This window comes from Onychostruthus taczanowskii, unplaced genomic scaffold, assembly GCF_017590055.1.
Source record: "Onychostruthus taczanowskii isolate IOZ18803 unplaced genomic scaffold, ASM1759005v1 scaffold31, whole genome shotgun sequence".
Taxonomy (NCBI): Eukaryota; Metazoa; Chordata; class Aves; order Passeriformes; family Passeridae; genus Onychostruthus; species Onychostruthus taczanowskii.
In genome coordinates, this window is record NW_024500461.1 from 8,292,114 (window position 1) to 8,319,678 (window position 27,565).

Consider the following 27,565-nt stretch of genomic DNA (forward strand, 5'->3'; position numbering starts at 1 on the left):
AAATCAAGTCACAAAGTGCAAGTTTGTTTTTTAACGACACAGTTTTTACCCAAAGCAATTCCAAGCCCACAAATTACCATGTTATCACCCCTGCCTGTTACCAGGTTTAGTATTTTGAGTAAGACACAGTAAAGGGACTGAAGAAAGAGAGAAAAAGAGAGAGAGATTAGAAAAAAAGAACCAAGTAAAAACCTCTTTCTTCTACTGCGCAACACCAGAAGCACTTAGTTAGGAAATACTTTCCCGTTTACAAGTCTCAATCGCCTGCTTCTGTATGGGCTCCCTCTTCTGGGAGAATGACCAAAACCCCACACAGGGCTAAAAAAAGAATACATGGCCCTGTACTATAGGAATTAAGGCATTCACCTCTGAAAGGGGAAACTTGGATGTTTCTCCTCCTCTAGAAATTATTTCACACTGGTGAGTCACACTTAAATAGCAAGTGCATGAACAGGGATTCATGGACAGAGATTTCAACTACATTCCCTGATTTCTAATAGGGCCAGGTAATTTAAATAAGGCTACTTCAAATATGCAAGTTAACTAAGTGTACAGGTAATGAGTTGTGTTGTTTATATCTTACACTGTCACTATTTCAATTTAAAAACAAAACACTTGTTCTAAGAAAGCTTTGGTATCCTGCTGACTTGACTATATTTGAAGCCTATGGGAAGATGGAGACAAAGCAGCACACTCACAACAGGAAAAAAAAAAATCATGCTTGTAGTGGAGCTAGTCCAGCTCTGGGACCAAGAAAACAATAGAGAAGTAGAGGATCTGTCACACAGGGAAGAGGCTGAGAGTGCTGTGATTGTTTACCCCTGAGAATGCTCACAGGAGGGAGTGAAGACTGAGCCAGACACTTCAGCAGTGCCAGTGAAAGGACAGGAGGCGGTGCAAGAAATTCTTCCTAACCATAAGGCAGTTTATTTTGATTGGGTTTTTTTTTCTTTTTTGGTGTGGAGGTTTGTTTGCTTGTTTTTAAATACTGTGAGACTGGTGAAAGTCTGGACCAGACTCACCCAAGAGGCTGTGGCATATCTGTTTTTAGAGATATTCTAAACTCAACTGGAGAAGTCCTTGAGTAGCCTTGCACTAATCAACTCCAACCTGGATGGTGAGACTAGACCAGAGGTCCCTTCCAATACCAAGTCTTTGAGCCTTTGTCCAATACATGACTAAATGTCTGTTGCAAGGATGAAAATAAGTAATGTAACCCCTATCACACTAGATCACATATTTGTTTATTATACAAAAAAGGCTGAGAGAGCATGAAAAAGAGAAGGCTTTGGGGTGACCTAATTGTTGCATTCTGGTACCTTAGGGAGAGCATTTCTTCAAAATGTAACTTTTCCCTTGAATTAGCAGCAGCTCAGTCAGCCACAGTGGGAAGGCAGTAACAAGAGGTTGTAATTACTGACTGCAAGCACACACAGCTCACCTGCCTAATAAATCCTTCCTGCTGCAGATTCAAAACCCACTGACCTGCTTCCAACATTTTTTACACACTTTTACAATACCCACAGGAGTCATAACCTATGGTTTAAGATAAGATGAAGTTATTATTAAAGATAGAAAATATTAAAACCCCCTACTGATTATCAACCCAAGCATGGCTCAGAACATAGATGTGGCTCAGATAGAAAGCCATGGGGTTGTGGGACAGATTGAAAAAAGTGCCAAACCCTGAAATCAAGGCAGCCCAAGCAGTGAGCTGCTATTACTTACAAATAACTAAGTATATTTTCCTTAAAAGATTAATTAGATTCAATGCTTTTTAGCAGCATAGTAATTTTGATAGTTGTAGCTTCCTGAAACTGAAGATGTAAAGATGTAAGATAAAAACATTTTTCCTGAGCAATTTTCATGTGCCTCCTTCACTCCTTGAAAAAAATACTAAAAAAAGGCTGTATTTAAGTCTAACCATTTGGAGTACAAAATTCACATGTAGTTTTACAACCACTACAGTAGACAAAAGAATGGTATTTTCGGAATTCTTTGATTAATTTCTTCTTTTGCTTCGAAGGAACAGTAGGGTCATTGTCTATCTCTTGAACCAGTGCTAGAACATACTGATTGGTTTGTTGCTTTTGATCTTCATATTCTTTAGTTGTAATGCGCTGACAGAAGGTGAAGCCTTTGTAAGAAATCAGAGGTTCAGATTAAGTTTTCATGCATCAAATAAAAGCCTTGTTAAAAAATATGATAAAAAACATAGGTATATTGATATTCCAGTTCAGATGCGATTACATCTACCAGTAATGTCAAACTTACAGCTCTCCATTGAGAATGGATGGAAATCTAAACATGAATTGCAAAAAAGTTGAAAGCAGTGTTACAAGTACAGTACCATAGAAGATTCTGTATTGCAAAACAGGCCTGCAAGAAAAGAGCAAATACAGCTCTCACACAGAAACCACAATGACGAACATAACACAATAAGAATGGCACATTGCATTTATCAGGATCCAAAGATTCTGTGTGAGTAAATCAGATCTTTGCAAGGTTCAGTACCTAATTCAAGTGAATAAATACTTCGGAGAAATAGTTGCCTCTAAACCAGACTACAAAAATCAGGAACAGAATTTAGGAGCTTCTATGTGAAGCTCCTGATCTTTAAAAAAACCCGATCTTTACAGAAGAGAAAAAGACAGTTTGAAAAAAGAGGAAAATAAAAGTTGGTTAAATCCCAGAGGACTACAGAAGCAGTTTATTATATGGCCTACTATAGCCTACATGAGTGGACAGCCGAGCATGGTTTGGGCACCAGAAGCAGAAGTGATATAAGAGAGATACGTAACTCAGCACAACTTAGCTATTAAAAGGTTGTGAATCTCTGCAATAAAGTACAGCCCTGCAAGGACTCAAGCCCCCTCACTGGGCAGGTGAGTTCTGGCCTGAAGAAAGACTGGCATTAAGCTACTCCACAAACGCTTTTTCTCCCTACACATATTAGAGAGCAATTTGGTTGAACAAGCGTCAGTTGCCTAAAGTGGAAAGATTTTTTACTAATCCTTCTTTACAAACACCATCTTCTTCAGGCTTCACACAGAGAGCAGTATTAACCTGAGCTGTCAGAGTTTTCATGTGGACCTGTCCTTCCCTTCTTCTAAAGTAAGTTTGTCAAACATCAATACTTTTATGGTTTAGTAGAATCAGATGAAGAAAAAAGACAACTCTTTCAAACGGGAAGGCTTAACAACTGATAAAGAGATTAATTCTTAAAACTTCAGCATGGATCTTTAGTTCTGTGGTTTCAAGTGTCTTACTAGATTAAAACCAATTCCACAGTTCTCTTGCTGGTTTTAGTCTTGTTTATTTCCAGCAGACCTAAGGATTACCTTCCTGCAATTGACAGACCCCTTTTCTTATCTGGGTCTCCCATCCTTCCCTCCTGCTCCCACCTGGACTTAAGAAGTTTACCAGCAAAGAATGCTCAATAGCTCCTAGGAAAGATTTTGGAAAGAAAAGGGAAAATGACACCAGCATATGAGGCACACAGGAAAACAGGAATATGCCATGCCAGAGTTTACAATCAGATCAAACTATTTCAACAAGTAGATGGAACCTATATTTATTTACAGATTGTAACCCCAAAACTTAGTAGGAAAAATGGAATATGGGGTTTGTATTTCTGTTGTCTTGTCAATGTGTCAATTGAGATGACATAGCCTCCGAGAATATTACAGACAGGCAGCTCTTCCCACTGCTGCTCATCTCTGTATTCTTTGGCTTCGTAATAATGTGATTCTCAGAACACTGAACCAGAAGGAATTTGGCCTCATTCCACAATCCAACACAGATGATAAAAGATTCTGTACCAAACTACTTCTCTGGCAGCTGCTGTATTAAATATATTATTACACAGGAAAATAACTTAGTGTAATTTGTTTCCCGAGGGGTTTCTCTGCAGTGTTTAAGCACACAATGCACTGGCAATACAGGAGTCAAAGAAGATAAAGAGTCAGAGAGAAATTCAATTATTTAAGCCAACTCTTTTAATCAGTATTGGCAGCAAGGCCAGACAGAATGTTAGCTGAAAGAAATAAGCTGAAAAGCATTAACTCTACATACAGAAGGGTAGTGTAGCCTAAAAGGAAGGCATTTGACACTTGGTGTGTAAGTCCTAAGATCTTAATAAACTTTATGCTTACCCAGAAAAAGGAGAGAGTTCTTCAAAACACTTAACAGTCAAAACACCAACAATCAAAGTCTGTGCTCAAGTCATCTATCAGAACCTTGAACTACTCAGTTCTGTGAGAATTTATAGGTGTCTTGTAGCAAAAATAATACTGTTCCTAAATACAAAGTCCCATCAAATTCCCAAACCAAAGTAGAAGCAAATTTTGCACCACTATTTCCAGAAGTAATTATTTGGTAAAAAAAAAAAAAAAAAATTAAAAATTGTAGCATATCCAAACCAGATTAATAGAATCCTTGTTCTCCAATATTCAGACCAGTCTTGTAGACAGCATACAATTTAATATTTAGTGCATTAGCCACTAATCCCCCCAGTGCTTCACTTCCAACAAAGGAAATAAAGTCTATGCACGATTATAGTCAACAATCAGTCCTTATACAATAATTTATATTGAAATTTATCCCATCATCTACCTGAATTGACATCTGGATCTCGCCCTTCTAGCAAACTCTGAAGTCTCCTACTTGTTAGTTCCAGAAGAGTTAAAGGAGCCTGAAAATACAACCCAACAAAGAAAAAAATTACAAAAGCAATACTTCTGTATTTCGATAATCTAAAGCTTTCAGATAACCACTTTAAAAACACATAGTTAAATGCAGAAGAATTTATGCCCACATTTATTTAGGTACACACTCAAAGTCTCTCATAGAATTGCATTAAAACACTTAGTTTTACTAAGATACATGTGCTTATTTCTGGTATTTCTGGCCAAAGAAATAGGAAGCAAAAAGTTCTAGATGCCGTTTTCCATGGCAAAAACTGCAGTGCAAAACAAGCTGATTTTGACTTTCACACAAGGCTCTCAATTGCAGCTGTCAGAGTGAACCACTGTCCACTTGCTGTCACTGCTGCACAGTTCTGGCCCTAACTCCAGAGGGCAATCAAAGGCCCAACCCTCATGTCAGAACCCTTAACACAAATTAAAAAAGGGCGGTTGGCTGTGTACTAACAAATACAAAACCCTCATTAACCACGTAATGCTAACTAAAATGGAGCTAATTAAAAAAAAAAAAAAGTTCTCCCATGTCTCAGCCTGAACTCAGAAGTGGAAATTAATGTGTTATATAAAAGTACAAAAACAGTATTTTACTGAAACAAAATTTCTGTGTCGTTATAGAATAAAGTTTCATCTTTTAATCTGTGATAATATGATGGAACATAAATTAAGGAGATTATAAAAAACCTGCATATTTACACAAATCATCAAGTCTAATAGAAAGGCCTACTAGCATTTTGTGGTTGTATTTGTTTTCTTCAATTTAGAAGCTAACATTCCTAACTACTGAAGGATCTTTTAGAGTTGTCAAAGCTATACATATACACTGAGGTACAAGAGCATGCCATTTTTCTACCACGCAGAGTATGCCAGTGAACTTCTGAAGGAGAAAGGCACTAAGATACCTAAATATTTAGTAGGCATTAATTACCAACAAGGTGCCAAAATGACCCTATAAAGATTATTAATATTTTAATTATTTTCCTAATACAAATCATGTAAATATAAGGAGAGGAGATAATTTATAAAGGATTGCAAAGCTCTCAAAAAATCTGTCCTATATAGTCTGGAATAGCTTCTTACTCTGTTTGGCTATACTAATAATCTGTAACAAATGGAACATTAAACACAGTTCCTCAGACTTGCCATACTCAAAAAAAGGCAATTCATAGCATTTAACATTTAAAATGACAAAGCCAATGATGTAAGGAGAATGATACCTTGAAGAGCTCAGAGTGATTGTCCATCAGAAACTGAGTCAGGAGTTCCGCCTGTGGTTTTGACAGTGTCCTGTTTTGTAAGATGAACTTTGTACAAGTCTTGATGATCACAAATCTGTTCTCAAACTAGAAAAAGTAGCACCCAGATCTGGCATTAGATTGACTTGCAGTGTGCTAGCAAAGACTAACTACAACAGGATGCTACCAGTGGGAAACAGATTACACGGAAAGGCAGTAAACAGAATACTTCTAACTAGACTAAAATTTTAGCTTTACTATGAGAAAGTGCTATTTTTCACATTAAGCAGAACAGATACTTACTTGTTTTTGCAATCTATAGCCCTCAGATTCCGATGCAATGGCCAGGAATGTAAGGAGCCTGTGGAGTTCTTCACTGATATTCGGTGCTAATAATTTTAAATAAAGTTGCAATGCCTCTAGAGCTTGATCTGTTTTTCCTTTTTCTGCCATGGAGTAGAACAGAATATCCAATGTTACTATTAATTTTCAGAGTCATGAATACTTATTTAAATCCCAATAATAATCCCAGTTTTGGGGCTGTTTCCTTCTAAACAAAATTTCACGTTGTTCCAATTATTAAAGGATTCTTTTCTCAATTCACAAGTTTTAATTTTTTCTTCCCCACCAGGGGCAGGGTGGCAGCAGGCAGTGAGTGAGCAGCTTTGTAGTACTTAGTTGGCAGCTGGGCTTAAGGCACAACAAGAACCCAATAGGACTGATGCAGGAGCAACAAAGCCTATTTAGGTAGGATTAATCTTAAACTTGCATTTAAATTAAACCCTTCTGGTTTGCTTGTATGCATACAATAGGAGGGCTCTTAATAGGGCCTTTTATAATTTTAAACAATTTCTATTACTAAAAAGGACCCTATGTCCATAACTTCAAAAATCTTATTCTGGTTAAGAGGAAAAACTTTATAGCAATAATTTTAGTTATATGTTATTACTTAGTAGTAGCAGTAAGGCAAATTCTGACCTGAGGTAAGTAACTTTCACAATGGGAGTAGTTACATATTGAAAGCGGTACACATAGAGGTTGGTGAATCTCTATCTTCCAGATTTTCAAAATTCAGATGGACCAGGCCCTAAGCAAATTGATATAACTTTGGAATTTGTCCTTGTCTTGAGTACAGGTCCATAATAGTGATCTTGAGCATTTCCTTCCAACCTAAAAAGTGCATCTGCAATGGCATTGCAAATGGTGTCATGATTCACTCAATTGATACTTAGTGGCATCCTCTACATAGCTTTCATCCTTATTGTTTGTTCCAGGTTGCTCTTACCTATAAGTTCTATAATTCCTGAATGAATATCAAAATCCTGGGTGGCAAGAAGAGAGTCCTTCTTTTGACTGTAATACTTCATTATAACATCAAAAAGAATCTTCTTGTATGTATTCAGACTGCTGGGGTTGTTAGTGCTTTGAGGTAACTGCTGACTAACCATCACTAGGAATTGGTCAGGAAAATACTCCAAGCATTCAATTGCAGCATAGAGCCACCTGTCAAGCCTGTAGAAGGAAAAGGTTGTTTTAGTGCTTGCTTTAAAATGCTCTACCTATTTTTATTTTCACAGATTCATAGAATGTTCTGAGTCAGAAGGGACACACAAGGATCATTGCATCCAACTCTTAAGTTGTGAGATTGAATCTGTAATCTTGGTGTAATCAGCACCATGCTCTAAACAACTGAGCTATCTTAGGGTCCATTTAATTCTTTAAAAGAAAACTAGATAGAAATAACCATGCAGGTATAGTCACATATATGAACCACAATGCTGAACTGGTTTATTAAGCAGTTTGTGTAACTTATTTCACTACAGCAGTTCAAGAACCTGCTCAAAATGAGCAACTTCCATGTTTTTCCTACACTAAAGGCAATACACCTGAGACAAACCCAGACCAAAACAAGATGTAAGCATGCCAGACTGTCACTGACCCCAGGAATACAGCTAATATTTAAAAACCAAACACCACCCCACCATTACTCCAACACACACATTGAGAACCCACCAGATCTTTACAGAAAAAAAGACAGTTTGAAAAAAAGAGGAAATAAAAGTTGATTAAATCTCAGAGGATTACAGAAGCAGTTTATTATATAACCTACTATAAAGGCATGAGTTTTCACAAGCATCTACTGGTCTCTATATCTTGACTAAGGGAAGAAGATATAACCTAATTATGCACCTAAAATTCGGGTGCATAATTTATTGTTGAAAGAAGCCAGAAGATCAGAGGAAAAAGTCTCAACGATTTTGTATAGAAGGAATGTAAAATCATAGAAATGTGTGGGCAGAGGAACAATTACTTTTATCTGATTCTGGATGTAAAATAATTTGATCTGAACCAATGGCAAGTTGCAAATATTATTTAAGATCCACAGAATCTTATTTTTATCATGGAGAACAGAAACAAAGATTGTGAAATTGCAGGAAAAAACTGAATTAATTTGACAAATATAGTCATTTGACAAAAGACATTCACATCAGCCTTGATGTATTCCTCAGAAGTATATGCAGGATAGAGATCAGCCTAAGTACACTAAACAGGAACACTTACTTAGAAAAGTAAGAGAAGATTTAAGGAAAAGAACACTGACAACATACAGCCACATTTATATTCTCATTATATAAGCATTCTTCAGTGCTACAGCTTAGTCTCTCCTTTTCTCTTGCTAACAACAGATGCCTTACTGACTGTGGATCTTCACACCACAGCCACCAGGAACTGTGACAAAGACTCAGAATAAAGTTTTCAAGTTCTGATGTCTGTTACAGCGACCCAAGAGTAAAGAATCTGGTCTAGAAACTAGGAATGTTTACAACATTCAAGGTTAAAGTTTTAATGTTTACTTGAGATGCTCAAGTGTCCAACCCTAAACATATACTTCTTGTGAAATCACTTACCACTTCTGAAAAGAAGTCAATCACACTAATGCCACCCCTCTCTACAAGTACACAAGCATAATGATGTCTATCTGTTGACTTATCACAAATCTTTGATCAAGACTAAAATAAAGTCTTTACTAACAAATTCATTTCATAGATGTATAACTTACTCGGGCAAGTTTAAGCTACACGTAACCTCTCTGTCCAGGAAAGTATTTGAGAAAATCATGTCTTCTTCTTTGCCAAAACTGTCTGATTTTGTCTTCACTGAAGACACCAAGATATCTTCTAGAAGGGGAACATCAATTAACTGCAGCAGTCGTAGCAGAGCTTGCTGTTTCCAGACATCTTCTATTACTGATACCATAAACAAACAAAAAACCCTCAGAAACAATATCTTATGTAAACAACTAACCTTTGTTTTTACTCACTAAAGAAACTTTTAAGTGTTCAAAGAAAACATGGTAACAGCACAGTGTAAAGTTACTGTGCTGGGTAAGAAGGGATCAAAATAGGAATGCTAAAAAAAAAAGTCTCCCCCATCATATTAGGATTCAGAATAAACTACTCTAATTAGTAGAAGAAAAATACAAGTGAAAAGCACTCACATAATAAAGACAGTCTTAATCTTAAGACCTACTTCCTTCTGAAGTAGTATTTTCATAAACAGCACCATTATGCAAAAACATAACCCTGCTGTGTTTCCCTCTGTTTAGTTACTACAAGCATTAACCCCTTTAACACAGGTTAAATTTACGTCTCTGTGGAGCATTGTTTAATAGAAATGGGGCACTCACTCCAAGATACAGTGAAGAACAATCAAGTTTTAAAAAGAAAAAATTCAATCCTCACCTCCTTTTGAAAGCAAGCGAGTTGGTTCATTAACCATGATCTTTGGAGGTAAAGATGCATGAACATATATTGATTGAAGAAGGTCCTCAATCCTCTTTTTATCAGCTGCTTCCAATGCTAAGGGGTTTGAAAGTGTTGTGCCACACTTTGTTCTGCTTAGGGAGGAGAGAAAATAGATGTATAACAAATAGTATTAGAACACATTTGTCTTTCTTAAATTTAATTAATTAAATTTAATTAATTAAATAAACTTACTAAATTGCTCTTAAATCAGAACTTTAGAGCTTCATTATATCTAGAGTCTAATCTGCTACTAGAATTCCTATCATCCACATGTACTTTGTGGAAAGGGCAAGGATATTGATTCCAAATACTGTTTGCTAGTTCCACTTTGTTTACTGGCTTTCAGCAATGAGCTCATTCTTGCTAAGCCTCAGATGTCAGTACAACTGGTAACAAAACCAAATTATTCCTAGGTTTATGCTACTGTGCCAGACTCTATTCCAAATAACAAACAGCAAATCAAAATACTTTACCCAGAAATACCTGGAAGCATCTACAATTTAGACATAACGTTTCTCAAAACTGGCAGAGACTTTTCAGAATTCTCCAACACCTGGTTTAGACAGACATAGCTTCATTTAAAGGTAACCCTCCTTATTAAAAAAAAGAAAAAAAATTAGAACAGTTCAGAGTAACTCACTTAGAACATCTTTTTGTTTTCTGTTTGCAGATTTGCTCAGGAGATAAGCTTTCATTGTCCATATTCTTTCTTGGAAGAAGAGGATCAAGACTGCTATTTACAAATCTATAGAGACTAGAGTACGTGTCTTCAAACTCAGTTTCCTTCCCATTCTTGAATAAATAAAGCTTGGCTCCAACTGGCTCAAACACTTTGTGATCCATCAACGCTTGGCATACACGGACCCCCTTTAGCCGAGAAATATCATTGCAGCTTAGGTACATGCTTTGCATAAGATGGCTCAGTACCACATCAACAGCATTGGAGCCGGTGAAACAGTTTCTATATGTTTTCAGGTGTTGTCTACGTCTTTTGATTTCCACTTGATTGTGAAGGGCACGTATAATACTATTCCACAGCTGAGTTGCTTGAAAAGGACCATCACAGTCTGCAAAATGATTACAATAAAGTTTTACAAATTTATAAACTTTTACTTTAATACTTAAAAATATATAATGTGATTTTAGTTCTATATTTTTTTAAATATTCAGAAACCAGCTGAATTTTACAAAGATAATATTTAATGAGTCAGGCCTTCTTGTAAGCTCACACCCACTATAGTAGAGTCAAGAGAAGAGAACAAAAATCCACTAAAAACAGGTGACAAAGGTTTTTTTTTGTCATTGTTACAACGACACATATTACATGTATGTGCTGTGTACAAACACATTAAATGATAAGAGAATCACAAACCAGCCGAGGCTTGCAGGGACTCTGGGATCTATCTAGTCCACCCTCCCTGCTCAAGCAAGGCCACCCAGAGCTGGCCGCCCAGAACCAGGTTTTGAGTATCTCCAGAATCCGAGATGTGCACACACGACAACACAACCTCTCTGGGTACCGCTGAAGAGTCTGCCTCCATACTCTTGCACTCTCTCTAGATCTTTGTAGACACCCCAAACCTTCTCTTATCCCGGCTGAGCAGCCCCAGCGCTCTCAGCCCCACTGGGGGAGGTGCTCCGAAGTCCCCAGTTGATCCTCACACATCATGCCCAGCTCAGCAGACAACAAACAAGGGTTAACCGTGCATTAACCGCGCCTGGCACCCAGCCCAGCTCCGCGCCCAGCCCTACCAGCGGCGTCCCCCGTAAGCTCAGCTCCGGAGTACGGCCGGAGGAAGCTCCTCTCCCCCCCGTTCAGCTGCCGAGCCTCCCTAGCTCCGTTCTGCCCGCCGCCTCCCGCGGCACCGGCAGCCGGGGGTGCCAGCACAAACAACGGGCAGGCACCGGCGCCTCGCAGCCCGCTCCACTCCCCGGCGCCTCCGACACTGCGGGGGAAAAGCTGCTGCGGCGGAGAGACGGGGATGACGCTCTTCGCCCACCTCGGCGCCGCCCGCTCCCTCGCCGAGGCTGCAACTCGCTCTGGCTGCGGATCCTCCTGAAGCGCGGAGTCAAATAGCCCGCCATGGCCGCGGCCGGGCCGCTGGCGGAAGCCGGCGGAGCGCATCACTTCCCGCCTGCCGCCTCCGGCCGCGCCCAGCGCCGCCCCTGCGGGTCGGAAGTGAGCCGAGCTCCAGCCGCTCCCGCCCCGCCGCCGAGGCTGCCGCCGTCACTATGGAGTAGTCGCGGCAGGACGGGGTCCGAGCGAGAGACGGAGCCGGCGTGACAGGCGGCCCGCCGGGCCCACAGGGCGACGGGCAGCCGGGCTCTGCGCCGGCAGCTTCCCGCGGGCTCAGGTGAGAGGCCGCGGCCCGGGTCGACAGTGGCTGCCCGTGGCCTGGTGGCGCTGCGCGGGACGGGCAGGGCCGGCCGGCTTCGGGGGGGCGGTGAGCTCGGGTCCCGGGTGCCCAGCGCTGAGGGCTGGAGGGGAAGGGCCGTCCCGGAGGCTGGATCGCCGGGCGGGGATCGCTGAGCTGCCCGAGCCGGCGGATCGTGGGTCACCTGCCGCCTGTGCCCACCCCCCGGCGCGCTGCTCCCGGCTGCCCCGCGGAGCAGGGAGCGCAGGCACCGGCCCTGCGGCGCGGAGCGGTGCGAGTCCGCTCTCGCTGTAAATAACAGTAAATACTTCATCCGGGAGGGCTGGCCCGCAGGAGGCTTACCGGGATTTGTGCAGCGCACGGGCTGGGTTTCACCTGTCACCAGGCTACAGACAGAACCGTGTTCATGGATCTCGTTCCGTGAGGTTTTGGTAGGGATTCAGCTGAAGCTCAGTACCGGAGTGGTGCATGAAAGTTAAGGTAACGTGCGGCGAGGGCAGCCTTGCACAGTGCTTCATTGCATTTGACCCTCTCGATGTTTTTGTAACAAATGCAGAAGACTGGTTGTGCTTTAAAAATGCTGGGGTTTTGTCCTTTTGTTTGCTGTGACTCAGTTGTTCCAGCACTTACTCCTCTGGATTGATCCTGGCTTGGGGCAGGTGGATGGGATGCGGTTGAGTGGCGTGAAGTAGCTTCGCACCAGCCTGCTGGTCTTGGCTCCCAAAGGGGATCCCAGCTTGATGTAGTTCAGAATAGTGGTAGTGTGTGTTGTGCTACTGTGCAGTGTGCAGCACAGCCATACATCAGGTGAAGCTATGAATTAGTTTGAGGTTAAACTGCTGGGTTTGCATTATGCATTTGCATCATTTTTATGAGTGAGAATTGAAAAATGGTGGACAGTCTTTGTTTTGGATTTCAACAGTCTGTGTTTCAACATTTTGAATGTTCTGCCTCCTGTGTGAGTGCAGTGTTGGTTGTTGCTTACTACCTTGCTGAGTGTTTGTTCTCATCATGCTGCCGTATGATTGCTGATGTACAGCATAAAAACCATTCCTGATTGTGAGGGGCATTCATGAAAAAACATATTGAGCATTCAGCATTTTTTAGGATTAGTTCCAGGTTTCACGGACTCAGAATCAGTAGCATTAATATTACTCATGAAATTCAAACAGGAAGAGTTCTTAAACATTTACTGCATGTCCTGTGTTTCTTGTCCAGACATTGTTATACTTCAGATTTTGCATTTTTCTCATTTATTACCTTTTAACTTGAAATGTAAATTTCATTGTGGGTGACTGGCTTTATTGCCACTTGGTTTTTTGGGGGTTTTTTTGGAAATACTAGACCTGTCTTAACTGAACAAACAAGTTTTCCTACTGATGAGAACTAGACTTATGTATTTCAGATGTGGTTAACGTGTCATTATTTGTGATATTAGAGGTACTATCCAAAACAGATTCTTTTGGTGGGGTATGGATTTTCTAGGTACATTGTTCCTGTTGACATGTATAAATTTTTTATTGAAGTTGGTAATAGCAGTTGTTTTTATAAAGCAAAATACACAATTTTAGCTTACATTCAAATGTTGATAAGAGGATTTCTACAAATTTACAGTTAGGTAGATGTAAACTTTAAACCCCGTCTGCTTATTGAGAAATAAGTTTCTTGGTACTGCTTGCTCAGAAGCTAAATTAAACAATAGTTTGCCTACCATCAAGCTGGAGGGGAACAGGTTGGACAGGGTCTGCCAGGCTTGAATTTTATATTCTAGCACTTCAGATACTGGAATGCTGTTTTCATTCTCACCTAGTGGCTTTTTCAGGCTATTCACTGCAGTTTGTCTGTCACCCGCAGCAGAGAACACTTCTGATTTAATGAATTCTACACCACTTAACCACCATCTCTATAGAGAAGCTTCCTTTCAGGTTTACACAAAGGAATTTGAACATGTATCCACATGCATTTTCTTCATAATATTTCTGCAATTAATTTTGCAAAGTGTTTTAGAGTCCTAACAAGATGGTCTTGCATTGGTACTAGAGAAGATTGGATGGCTGGGAATGAACAAAACAATGGAAAAAGCACGAGATCTAAACCCAAGTAATTTGATTTGGGATTATCTTAAACTCATTAGGATTGACTTTATAGTCTTTTAGCATATAGAGTTTGACCACAGAATAGCTGCCGAATGAAATTGCTGAGAGCTAGAAATGCCTGTAGCTCCTTTTTAGAATAATCCATGATCCTTGTTTGTGCCTATTTATTAGGTTAATGAAAAGTTTCTTCATATGGGGATTTTAGCCAGTGTCTTCATAGAAGTTTGGTGTAGGGCTGCACAGTTAGGATTTGCATGTGTTTTTCCATATTGTGAATCATAATGTAAAATTAATTTCTTGTAATAATAATATTTCAATTACTGAAATAAAATTATGTAATAAAGGAATTCTATGTTTCCATAATTTATTTAAAGCTATGTTCTCAACAAAACACTAACTAGATACCAGATAAGTTCTTAGCTATTCTTCAGATTGTCTTGTTTATTTCAGACACAGCTTCTCATATCTAAAGAGTCAAGATAGAACAGCACAGCTATTCCTCATGTGCACTGTGCTAAGGTTTGCTTGGGGCTTGGCTAATACAGTTACACACAGCTGCACCGGAGGGAATTGTCCCATAACACAGGGAGCTTCTTAAAGAGTTTTGTTTAGTGTGTTTATTACCTCTTTTATATTTACAGACCTCTATTACAGGTCTGTCTTTGCAATTGAAACCTAATCAGCTTATTTGTCCTGATTTGTAGTTGAATCAAATCTATAGTACCAGGGAGAGAAGGAGTGCATGTCCAGGTAGCTTCAGTGTGGTTGATTTTGGTAAAGTTTGACTGAAGGATGCAGTTGTCTTTACATCTTACTTGAAAGAGAGACTGAAGAAATATCCTCAAGTGTTGCTTTTGAATATTCTGCATAATACTGATTCCAGGAAATAATTTCTCTTTTTCTTTGCTCACACAGATAAGGAAGATGAATGTCTATATATACTTTTTTTTCTGCTGTTTGTTTGCTGCCTTCATTCTTTCTTGTGTATACATTATCAGAGGAAACAATTGCATAAATGGCTTCAGAACTTGTATCTGGCAAAATAGACAAGTCAGATTTATTAAGAAAATATAGAAAACTCTGAAAGTCCATACTACAGGGGAAGATGAAGTAAATTGGAAGTTGCCACAGTCTTTTAGCTCTAAAATTTGAAAGGTGATGTGAAAAAAGCTTCCTTGCACAATTTTGGTAAAGCATAAAAAGATGGTTTCTTGTTTCCTTCCCCTGCACTTAATACTTAAGTTCATTAATCATTGGATCATACAAATGGCAATGTCAGAAGTCTGACGGGCAAAATACTGATTTTTGAGCTTGTATTTTGAAAAGCACTGCATAGGAAAGAATATTTCTGTTTTTACTTGCTGTCTGTATGATACACATCCATTATTTTGCTGGCCTGCAATCTTAAGCAATCCTTCACTTCAGACAAATGAGTAGTTCTGCGAGCGCTGGAATTAAAGGAGTCTGTTTTCCTTCAGATTTGTTTTTCTGTTTGATGTATTCTAATACACAGAGTGTGAACCTTTCCTGTTGGGGGACAGTTTATAAATCCTTTGCATTATTGGGTTACAGTTTTCAAGAAATGGTTGAATTGAGAGGGCTGTGAAACCCTTGTTTTCTTGCCTTTGTAGGATAAGCCATCGGTGCAAATTGAAACCATGGAGTCCATGCTGAACAAGCTGAAGAGCACTGTCACAAAGGTGACAGCTGATGTCACCAGTGCTGTCATGGGAAATCCCGTCACCAGGGAATTTGATGTCGGGCGACATATTGCCAGTGGGGGTAATGGTCTTGCTTGGAAGATATTTAATGGAACTAAAAAGTCAACAAAGCAGGTGAGTTATCAAGTGAAGACCTGTGTTTATAAACATTAGATGACAGATTGATTGGTAGCAGTTGGTAAGTGGCAGTTAAAGTCCGACTGGACAGGCTAATGTTATGGGTAGTGAAATGACACAAAAAACTCAGCATTATTTGAGTACGTTGTTCTCAGATATGTAAGTATTGCTTGCTTTAAGCCTTTTGTTGGAGAAAGAAGGGGTTCTGCATTCATAGCATAAAATTTGGAACCAAGATGAAGAATTCATCTGAGTTAAAAGTGATCTGACAAGAAGGAAGAAGTTTGCTTTAACATGGATTAGTTCCCCAGTTTGTTGCAGCTTGCAGCTTTTTTTTGGTAACAATTCTGTCTTTTTACAGTTTAAAATAATCATAAAATATGTCATCATTTGTTGTCAGCAGTACTGTAGTTTTTTGCTTAGTTATGGTGCAGAAATTGAGCAGTTAGGAATGTTAAGTTATGAGATACTGCAACAGGAAGGCATGGGATAGAGTAGGAGGTTGTGAAGGAAGTTGGTTATGCTTTCCATGTGCTGCTTTCAGATCAGTATTGTTCTTTTTTAGTTTCTTAAAGTATTGGGGTTTAGAGCACCAATACTCAAACTTTTGACTCACTTGAATATATGTATAAATGAATATGGGATTGTGACTTAAGAAGAAGGTTTGCAAAAAACAGAGTTTTAAGAATTATTATTACAGAAAATTATTTTGTTGCACTAGAGAAATGTGAAAAGTGTTTTTTCAAATTTGGGGAGGAAATACAAATTTCCAAGTATAAATAAAAGTGTTAATAAATTACAGTCTTTGGTTAAAAGTAAAGCTAAGTAATGTGGAGTCACTTAGACAATGCAACAGCTTGCTGCAAATGTACCAAAAAGAAATGGACACAAAGAAATTACTTTGGAAAATGTTAATACAGTCTGTTAGATCATAGGCAAATAAACAGTAGCAAATAGATACATGTAGTATATAGAATAAATAATCTGCAAAGAATGTGTGATCTGATTCTGTGTGACAGAGTCTGAGCAATGTTTAATCAGGTACTTTTGCCATGTTTTCATGCATATTTTTAGCTGGTGCAGAGCTCTGAGCATCTTTTATTTACTGAATTTACCCAACACAGCAGTTGACTAGGGCTTTTTTTTGGTCTTACTCAGCTATACAAAGTGATAACATTGGAACCATGATAATTTTGATAGGTTTTATACAATCTACATGCCCAGTAAGCATTTGACCTGTAGCAGCTATATCCTTAAGGTCTGGAGAGTTGTAGCAAGTTTCTTTCACTGTATAGTTGACAGAGTATATTTAACTAGGTTCCTGTCAGGTGTTCAGGTGCTCCATGTGATCCTGCAATGTATCTGTAAACCCTGACTAACATCTGTGCAGTTGTATGCCATCATTAGTAATTGAAAATACAGCAGCAGTTGTACTGCATGGAATTTTAGATGGCTGGTCTTTTGACATGCAGTTACCATTCATTATTAATATTACCAGTTAGGTAACATCATGTCAACATTCACTTTACCATTGCAAAACAATTGTGCAGCAATACAGCTTACGGTGTGTTGTGCTGCAATAGATGTTCTTTAACATTATTTTTTATTTCTTTCCCATGTACCTTCTGAATGTTATTTGGGCTGGCTGTCATTTTCCAGGTGATAGCAGTCACTTTTGTGAATTTGCACATATTTGCTGTATTACAAGTGTGTATATCTAAGTTGAAGCTATAAGGGTTTTTCTTTGCAGTGTGTATTGTAATTAGACAAGTGGGATGTAAGGGCTTAATTGTTGTTGTCACTTTACCACAACACAATAGTTTCAGTCTTACAAGTCTAATAGACTTAATCGTTTAAGTCATTGTAGCCAGATAAAACAACTAAATTTGGAGGGTTTAATGTTAAAGTAGTAGGTCCCATCAGAAATCTTTTTTTTCAGGATTATTTTTTGTTCCTATTTTGAGTCAGTGGACAGTTACAAATATTCCATGAGGGTTTAATGTTAAAGCAGTAGATCCCATCAGAAATCTTTGTTTTCAGGATTATTTTTTGTTCCTATTTTGAGTCAGTGGACAGTTACAAATATTCCATCTCTGGTGACAGTAGATATCTATAACTGTATTTTTGTTTTCTGAGTTCTGCCTGGTTCCTGCCTTGCTGCTTTTCGAGGATTTCTGAATGTTTATCTGTTATTATTTTTTAACATACCTTGTCTTTTCTTGCTTACTGTGTAAGTGACTTAGTAACAACCTAACAGAATATGAGGAAATTACTTACCTGTGTGCATATGTTTGTCTGGTGCTATTTCATAGCTGATCTGCTGCTGTTTGTTTGAAAGATTTATGAGTCACTCTGGTTATATATAGGTGTATAATTTCACAGTATGTATTTCAGCTTGTCTTCAATTTATTAACTTAGACTTTATGCACTTACACTTTTTTTTGGCACAATATGGCACTTGTCCTTCTGCTTAGAAAGTGCAATCATAAATAGATAGGGTAAGGTCACAAAGCACTTGCCAGCTCAGTTGTAAAGCTAGCAGAATTCAGAAGGTAAGTTCCAACAACAAGGCTACAGACAGTCAAGAGGGACCTAATGGCCTTGAGACAGCTGGTTCCTTAAGGATCTGAAGCACAAATTCTGTTCTGTTCTGCCAGGTGCAGGGAATTATGACTTTAAACAAACCATGCAGGATTGCAGCAAGCAGCAATAGAACTTACTTAGACTCATCACAAAATATTCAAACCACAGTTGGTTTAAATACTCACTTTCTGATTCTTTTCACTTGTAAACAGAGTTTTTTTCAGAAGTGCAGTCTTAATTTGAAATTTTGTTATTGGTCATGTACTGCTCAGTGTATTTCTTCCATCTCCTGTCATTGCTCTGCTCTGCCTTGTGTTAATGTTTGATCCATTACACCTAAAAGCTGGAGCAGGGAGCCAGTATGGATAGAGGCAGGAAAAGTGTACTTAGTTAGTTACAAGTATTCACTTGCTAAGGGCTTAATGAAAATAACTAAAAACCATTTCTTTGTGTATTGGGCTGAATTTCATGTTTTGGATAGCCTATTTCTAAGAGTTTATAGGGTTTTATTTAATTAATAATGAAGCTGTTCCTGTGAGATTTTAATTAGAGTAATGGTTATAAAATGTGCAGTAAAAGAGCATCAAGTCCTGCAGACTGTATTTTCATATTATTTTCTGCTTTCTAACCTTTATTAGTATTCATAATGCTGTTGTAGCAGCATATAAAAGTCTGTTTCATGATGAAAGATTTTAGTGCCTTTTTTTACATCAGTTGATAAATTTCACATTAACAACTTCCCAGATGGTGATGTAATCTAATTTTTTATTTTACATCAACCTCTGTAATTTCAAAGTTTTGTACAAATTTATTAATTTTCTCCTGCTCCAGTTGCTAAAGTTGGAGAGGATTTCTCTGTTTTTAACATTCTTTAAGCATTACAAAATTCTTAATGTTTTATCATGTGAATGGTCTGATCAGATTAATAGACTACTGTGACTATTTTGTCAGATTGTACTTGTTTGGAGCAGAACACTGAGACAGAACCTGGTTTAATAAAGCAACACTTGATATATACTCAGAATATTTTAACTGTTCATAGTTGATATAAATGCTTTCATCTACTTAAACTGATTTCTGACTGTGGATCTTCTGCTTTGTCACTGTATAGGTAGGGGTTATCGTTTACACATTAGTGTTTATACAATAAAGGAACATTAGTACCTTAATTCAAAATGTCTGTTTCAGGGTTTATTTATAGTAAGCTCTCCCATGACTGGGACTAAGTAAGAACAAGTCAGTTTCTTTGTTTGGTTATTGTATCAGTGGGATTGTACTGTTGATTCAAAAAACACATTTGTATATAATTATGTGTAGGCTTAGATTTTGGTTGTATTATATACTGAGAGAATTCTGTTGCTTATTTTCAGGAAGTGGCTGTTTTTGTCTTTGATAAGAAGCTAATAGACAAGTACCAAAAATTTGAAAAAGATCAGATTATTGATTCCTTAAAACGAGGTGTTCAACAGCTAACTAGGCTTCGACACCCTAGACTACTTACTGTACAACATCCATTAGAAGAGTCCAGGTAAGCTGTAGTAAAGTAGACAACAGTTACTTTTAATCATTGTTTTGGTAGTGGATGTAAGCTGTCTGGAGCATTCAATACATACATCTGATGAGATTCAAGTTTAGTGTATTTGTTCATCTGACAAGGTATTCACCCTACCCCCCTATTCCACCCCCTCACCACAGAATGCAGTTCGAGTGTGGATCAATAATCTATTGCTTGATTTTAGTCCAGTTGCACTTCCATATATACTTTCCATACATTTAATTCCATGTATGAGATGTATTTAGTACATGTGAGATTAGGGATTTTTGATAAATTTTATGTGTTGTAGCTAAATATGTGTTGAAAAGGCCCTCAAGGACCAATCAAGAGAGACAAAATTCAGCATGTTCTTCTGGTGCTTATTTGATTTATGAAAGGCTGGTCGCTGGTTAGTCTTACAGATTTATTTTTCAGCTGTAGGGGTAACAGCACACTAAAATCTAGCAAAGAAAATTGAGGTTTCATGTTAAAAGAGGAAGCTGATCCTGATACTACCAAAGAAGGTCATGGAGGTTTTAGGGCTTTTTTCCCCAAAGAGGAAGGGCGTTGGACTAGATGATTTCCAGAAGTGCTTTCTAACCCCAACCATTCTGTGATCCTGAATTGTAGCCTGATGAAGGAAGATTCATTACATAATGTCCTTCCTTTCCGTGTTGACTTTTTCCAAATGGTTTCTAGGAGCTGAGAATACTATAGGAATGCTTCTTCATCTTTGCAATGCCTGCTTTGAGGCAGGTTTATTGGATTAAATTACACTTGCATATTCATATCTATCTTTCCTCCACTGCTAAACACATTTCACATTAACAGGGGTTCAAAGCTGTCATTGCACCTGTGATCTAGCATGCCCCTTACAATTGCCTAAAGCAAATCAATTAGGTAGTTGAAGACAGCTCTCAGTACTCTACAGCAGTAAATAAACTATTACATGCTAAGTGGCCTAGGGTTATCTCAAATTATAGTGTGTGCAAGTGAATCCCAGAGTATACTCAGGCTTCTTCCTAAAATTGTCACAGTTTTCCAGCTGACTCAGCAGCTTTTCCCCTGAACTTTGCCCTTCAGAAGAAGACACCAAGATTCATACCTTTAAGAAAGCTTTGGTGGTGTTCTTGTGAAACATTTAAACCTTTTAAGTAAAATTAACAGTGTAGTTACATCATAGTTCTTGTGTGTGAGTTTTTAGTAATGCCTTACACTTTGCTTCTGCTGTTTTTGTTCCCATACTCGGCGCACTCAGCTGCTGGTAGAAACACCAGAAGCACAAAACCTGTACAGTTGCATGCTGTGTCAGAAACTGATGTAACAGTTTTTGGAGAAGATTAATAAAAACAAAGGTTTATGTGAAATATATGTGTGTGTACCTTGTGCAAGCATGCTGTAAGATTGCTTCAGGATTTCAGGTCTTTCCAGAGTGCTTATTCTTGAAGAAATCCCTTGTGGGCCTCTAGCTAGACTGTATCTTTTTTTGTTTTTCTTATATATTTCTTCTTTTCTGTTTCCCCAAAGTAACATAGAGTTGTAATGAGCTGCTTGCAGGTCATCCATTATATTCCTCCTTTATGGTGCAAATAGATATGTGGTGCTCCTGGGGCTGAAGCAGATATAGAAAGAAAGGCCATACCTTTCTGACCCTAGTGTGTAGATAGTTTCTCCACTATTAATGGAATGTTTTTACTACAAATTATTGATATCCAACATAGTTATATTTAGTATAAATGTACGTAATATATATAATGACATAAAACCTCTTAACATGCATTTAGATGAGTAAGTCCTTATTTATACTAAATATTTAATATGGTTATGTTTATTTACAAATGGTCTTGAATTCCATTAACAGCACTGGAAAACATTATTAATTTATATTTAGCTTGTAATTGAAGAAAAGGATGAAAAACAAAAATTGTGGGTTAACTCATAATATCATTCCTACCCTTTAAAAATAGTAGTAGTGTGAATTGTCCCTTATAATTTACTAGACATTGCATTTGCTACATTGTTTCTCTGTAGAAAGCATATGTATTTTTAGCTGTCACTTTTTATTTTTAAAATGTTTTTATCTCATTAAAGACTCTGAATTTTATGTTGATGTTATTCAGGAAACTGTTAAGGCAGCTGCCCTGTGTGGCAGGCATCACCTTCTGCAATATTCTGCTATTTAATTAGATTTACTGCATCTGTGGCTTGGGCCCTTTTTTTAAATTACCTCCTAAAGTAAAAAATAAAGGGCCATTTTTATTCCCTTAAAACAGCAGTAATCAGAGAGTTTGTTATGAAAACCACAGAATAACTGTTCCCTAGGTATTTTCATCTATGCCTTAACCATAACTAAATGGATAAGCTTAGTGGTAAAGCTGAAGTCAGACTGAAAAGAAAATACTTTGTCTTTCTATGTTCTCATTTTGGCTGGTGTTTATGACAGAAACAAGTTTTATAACCCTAGTCTTATTAATAGAAACATGAAAGGTATGTCATTATCAGAATGGAAGGGAGGAAACCCAGCAAAAAAATTCTGTCAGGTTGGCTTACACTTAGCATTCAATGTATTTTACTTTTCAGATGTTTTTCTTCTAGAGAGGCAGTAGGTGAAACTAAAGTCGGGATGGATAGTAAGAGGTTTGCATGTTTCAGCAGCCTTATTTTACTTTAAAGGTCAAGCTTGTCAATTATTGAAATACTGAAAAAAATGTGGTAGTTTCTTGCTGAGATGTGTCTTCTGATGTTTTTATGGAATGATCAAAAAGTTGGGCTTTGTCTTCTTGCCTAGAACTTTATGTTCAAAAATGTATCTTTGTTGCTGTTACTTGGTTTCAGTTCTCTGTGTTCATACTGATGCAGTATTTACTGTTCTCATGAATTAATGATCCTTAAAGCAGGTATGTGTGCTAACATCCATATAGTACTTTCTCAAAAAAAGCGCTTTAAAACAATTAAGGGGTGAATTGCAATGGCTGTCCAGGGCCTCCACTGCTGTGCAGAGCAGTACAAAGAAGGATGTAAAGAATGACTCTGTCTGTGCTGCATGAAGCTTGGGAAATTGAGACACATACCGGATTCAGGACCAATTTTGAAATTTGAAATTTTGACAGTGTTACGACCAGTCTTTATGTATGGAAGTTTGCTTCTTCTGAGATTTTCAAGCACAATTGGCACAAAAATGCATTTGCAAGACCATTAATTTTTCATGAAGAAAAAAAGTCAAAATAATTTAGAGAACAGTCACTTCACATGCAAACTGACGTTCATATTACAAGTGTATTTGTGTTTGCAGATCTTCTCTGTCAGTTGTCAAAGAATATTCAGGTGCTCCCTTATATTAATTTAGTTTCTGATCATTGTGTGACCTCATTAGGTACTGCTTAAGTCAGGGACATGTTTGTTTTAGGCATAGGTAGAAGTCTGATTTTGCAAGTTTTAATAGTAGGAAAAATTACTTGATCAATTTGTCCTAGATCAGGACAAGGAAAGCATTGTTTAAAAAAAAAAATTACGAAGTGTTGTGTGACTCATTAGTGATTTATGTGAATGTTAAAGAATAAAATATCCTAATTCTAGTAATTTTTTAAAACTTCAGACATTTATGTGTTTCTCTTTAGTATAATAAAAGAATTCAAAACCTGAAATACAGCACGGCTTTTGGTAGCACCTGGTGCTTTGGCAATATATATGGAGTTTGTATGGTTCTTTATTTGCCGTCAAGAGATATATTACAATTATGTACAAGAAATTTTTTAATGCATTTCCTATACAGGGATTGCTTGGCATTTTGTACAGAACCAGTCTGTGCAAGTTTAGCTAATGTTCTTGGCAGCTGGGACAACCTACCTTCTCCTTTACCATCAGACATTAAAGAATACAAACTTTATGACGTGGAGACCAAATATGGTTTGCTTCAGGTATGGTACAGGTTGTCTTTATAATTTTGTTGCTTTTAGTATTAATGATTTTTTTTTTAATGAAGTCAGTACATTGCCAAAGTTTTGTCTGCCTGTAGTAAATCAAATAATAATGAGGTGAGACATAATAGTGCCCTGATCACTGTAAGTGTAAAAGAGGATAAACACTAGAAGCTGTAAGCTGCTACTCTTTTTTTGATTGTTCTGATATATAAAACAGAAACTTAAATTAATTTTTATTTTCCATGTAAATGTCTATGCTACAGCTGTCTCTTCCATATGTGAATCTTTCCTTTATGTTCTGTGTAGAACCATTAGCTCCGAGGTTTTGTTTGGTGAATATGTTCATAAATGCTTCATAAAGCATTTTTACTCTTCTGATATGACGTGGCCTGAGAGGAGAGGGGAATGCACCACCACACTTAGGCTGTGGTAGTTCATTAACATTAGTAGTCTCACCCGTTGATTACCCATCTGTGTTTAATTTCTCTATGCTTAATTTTTAAGGCATAGGCTAAAATATGAAGAATTGGTTTTTAGTTAACTTAGGAATTTAACTGTGACCATAAGAACAGAATTTTTGTAAATGTCTTATAGGATGTTTGGGGAAATATTTAACCTGCAATAATGGTCTTTTATGAACAGGTTTCTGAAGGTTTGTCATTTTTGCATAGCAGTGTCAAAATGGTCCATGGGAATATTACTCCTGAAAATATAATCTTGAATAAAAGTGGAGCATGGAAAATTATGGGCTTTGATTTTTGTATCCAATCAACAAATCCATCCGAACAGGAGGTAATAATCTTTATTTTTATCATAATTCAGTTTCAAATTCAGGTCTTTGCCTGAAACCAGTTTTATGATTTTGCATTCCAGTATATAACCATTTATTTAATATTCACCTCTGTATTTTGTTGGCCAGAAGTTAGAACATATGGCACAGGTCTGGATTGAAGTGCTGCATTTGATCATCTCAGAAAAAGAGTTTGAGTGGACTCAGTGGGGTCACAGTAGTCTAGTGATGGTTTCAAGCAGAGGCTGCCACTTTTGCTCCCCTTCATGTTGGATGACTTGCAAGCCTAACTGAGTGTGTTGCACTTACTCAGTGCCTGGCAGCTACCTTTGAAAATGAATTCTATCGTATCTCATGTTTCCCCATTACAGCAGTGCTTTGATTTTACATTACATTTCCCAGCTCTAATATTCAGATAAATCTGCATCAGGAAATCGCTCTTAAGCTACAGACAGAGATTCTTAATAGTTTTGCCTTACTGTGTTGCTGTTTGATTCATAATTGAATTTGAGTGGCTTAATTATTTTTTGCTGCTCGAGTTTCTTTTTGAAAATGGTCTTTAAAAATCCTTGATAAATGTACTTTGTTTCACTTCTTGTAATTCTCTTGTAGCCAAAGTTCCCTTGTAAGGAATGGGATCCAAACTTGCCATCCTTGTGTCTTCCAAATCCTGAGTATCTGGCACCAGAATACATTCTCTCTGTGAGCTGTGAGACAGCCAGTGATATGTACTCTCTGGGAGCTGTTATGTATGCAGTGTTTAATAAAGGGAAACCAATTTTTGAGGTCAACAAGCAAGATATTTATAAAAGCTTTAGTAGACAGCTGGACCAGGTATTTGTTCTTTTTATGGTTATTGTTTGTTGATTTTTGTATTTGAAAAGTTACTACTTTAAAATAGATTTAAGTATTGAGAACACTATCAATGTTCAAACATAAACCATCTGATAATGTTATCTTACCCTGCATACTGTTGTTATAACAAGAAAAAAAGTGGTAGCAAAATATGAGCAATAAAGATATGTTTAGAGGAGGTTACGTGTACCAAATTTATAAACTAAAAATTGCATTTTTCTCCTGATTTCTCTGTTAACCTGTTGAATGCTGGTCTTGTGAAGTAATGGTTACCTGTTGGGGTGAACAGTAAGAAACACCTGGCAGTGAATTACCTATGTAGGACCATGGAAGAGGGCTGGGTTTAGAGTGATTTTGTCACTTTACACAGCAGTTGGTATCCACTTAGCTATCACTATTTCACATTCTTTGTGGACTGGGAGTATTAACAGAGGACAGTGTCACAGTTAATTGGATCAGCTGACATAATGTCTGTTCACATGCAGGTTTCCTTTGTTGTAAGTTCTTTGGGTGCCTATTGCCACAGTATGTACTGTGTTTTCATGTGTGCAGACAACACCTCAGAAAATGACATTTGCCTGTTTAAAATACCATGTTTGTGTTCTTTGATAACCTGAACTACAGTGGGAAGTTGAAAAAACGGGTGGGACCTAAAACAGGCAGGCTCTTGGGAAACAGAGAAGACTGTGAGCAAGAAGAGAGGGATATCAAATGCGTGGATAGAGAAACCATCGAGAGAACAAAGTATAGGCCTGCTGTATATTGGAAATAGTTACATGCAGAGTTTTCCGACTTCATGGTGTTCATGCATGAATTACTTCCACAGCTGAGCCGTTTAAGCTCCAGTACTCTTGAGAACATACCCGAGGAGGTGCGTGAGCATGTAAAGCTGCTCCTAAACGTAGCTCCGGCAGTCAGACCAGATGCTGATCAAATGACTAAGGTCAGTCTTTGGAAAATGCAGTAGCCTTAGGAAAGAGAGAAATTAGTGTTTGATTTGTATAACTATTTTGAAGTGTTTTCTGTTAATAATTTTATTTGAAATGTTAAATATTTTTTAACCATTTAAATGTAATGTTAGTTGATGCCAAAAGTTATCCTTATGCTGACATTTATTTATATGGAAAAAGTGGGTGCTGAGACAGAATTTAGAAAAATTATTATATTATTCAAAACTTATTCAATGCAACACTCTTTTATTCCTTTCCATTCAAGAAGATTTTTGGTGCTATGATTTAATACAATTCAGTCTTTGAAATTTATATCGGAAGGATTTGAAAGTGAGGAAATTATGAAGGACAGTAAATGTAAGGATTAACTTTTGGCTTATGATTTTTTGTGTACTCTTAAGTATGCAGAATAATAAAGTATATTCAGAAATTATTTGCCCTAACAAAGCAAAATTTAATTGCAAGCAGGATATAATGTAAGGTTTAATTTGGCAAAACTGTTGCTCCGTTTTCCTATCGGAAAGTAGCATTGTTCTTCCCTTGTCTTACACCCCATTTTCTCCAATCTAATAGCCTTTCAAATTCCTGCTCATAGTTTTGTTTTGCTAAAGGATTTTATTATTTTCCTGTGGTGTAAAAAGATGGTATGCAGAGATAGGAATCAGTGTTTTAACTGTTGAAGGAAGCAATGGGTGAAGAAGGGAGAGGGAGCAGGTGATGATTTTGTCTACCTATATGCTGAAAGATGGGAGTCAGGGAATTGGCTGATATTTCTTGGGTATCAGTTGTCTGAAGGACTACAACAAACAAATCTGTAAGGGGTTGTACTAAGCAGTATGGTTTTATAAAGATGTTGAGTCTCTTTTACCATATCTGCACACTG

At 37.7% G+C, this 27,565-nt stretch overlaps 2 protein-coding genes across 3 annotated transcripts in view; one reads left to right on the plus strand and one right to left on the minus strand.

Moving 5' to 3' along the window:
• Positions 1–180: 180 nt before the first annotated feature.
• DEPDC4 (DEP domain containing 4) lies at positions 181–11,828 on the minus strand. Its single transcript, XM_041409851.1, has 9 exons — positions 11,742–11,828; positions 10,382–10,808; positions 9,679–9,830; positions 8,997–9,183; positions 7,221–7,447; positions 6,239–6,381; positions 5,918–6,043; positions 4,615–4,693; positions 181–2,137 (listed from the first exon to the last, which is right to left on the minus strand). The coding sequence occupies exons 1-9, from the start codon at positions 11,824–11,826 to the stop codon at positions 1,920–1,922; spliced, it is 1,644 nt and encodes a 547-aa protein (XP_041265785.1). The 5' UTR covers positions 11,827–11,828; the 3' UTR covers positions 181–1,919.
• Positions 11,829–11,899: 71 nt separating this feature from the next.
• SCYL2 (SCY1 like pseudokinase 2) overlaps positions 11,900–27,565 on the plus strand; it is a 30,203-nt gene continuing 14,537 nt past the window's right edge. For both annotated transcript variants that reach the window (XM_041409764.1, XM_041409765.1), the window contains exons 1-7: positions 11,900–12,095; positions 15,844–16,047; positions 20,004–20,161; positions 23,940–24,084; positions 24,730–24,879; positions 25,490–25,711; positions 26,559–26,675. In XM_041409764.1, the coding sequence (XP_041265698.1) occupies positions 15,871–16,047; positions 20,004–20,161; positions 23,940–24,084; positions 24,730–24,879; positions 25,490–25,711; positions 26,559–26,675 (969 nt within the window). In that variant the 5' untranslated portion in view covers positions 11,900–12,095; positions 15,844–15,870. The remainder of the gene's footprint in view (positions 12,096–15,843; positions 16,048–20,003; positions 20,162–23,939; positions 24,085–24,729; positions 24,880–25,489; positions 25,712–26,558; positions 26,676–27,565) is intronic.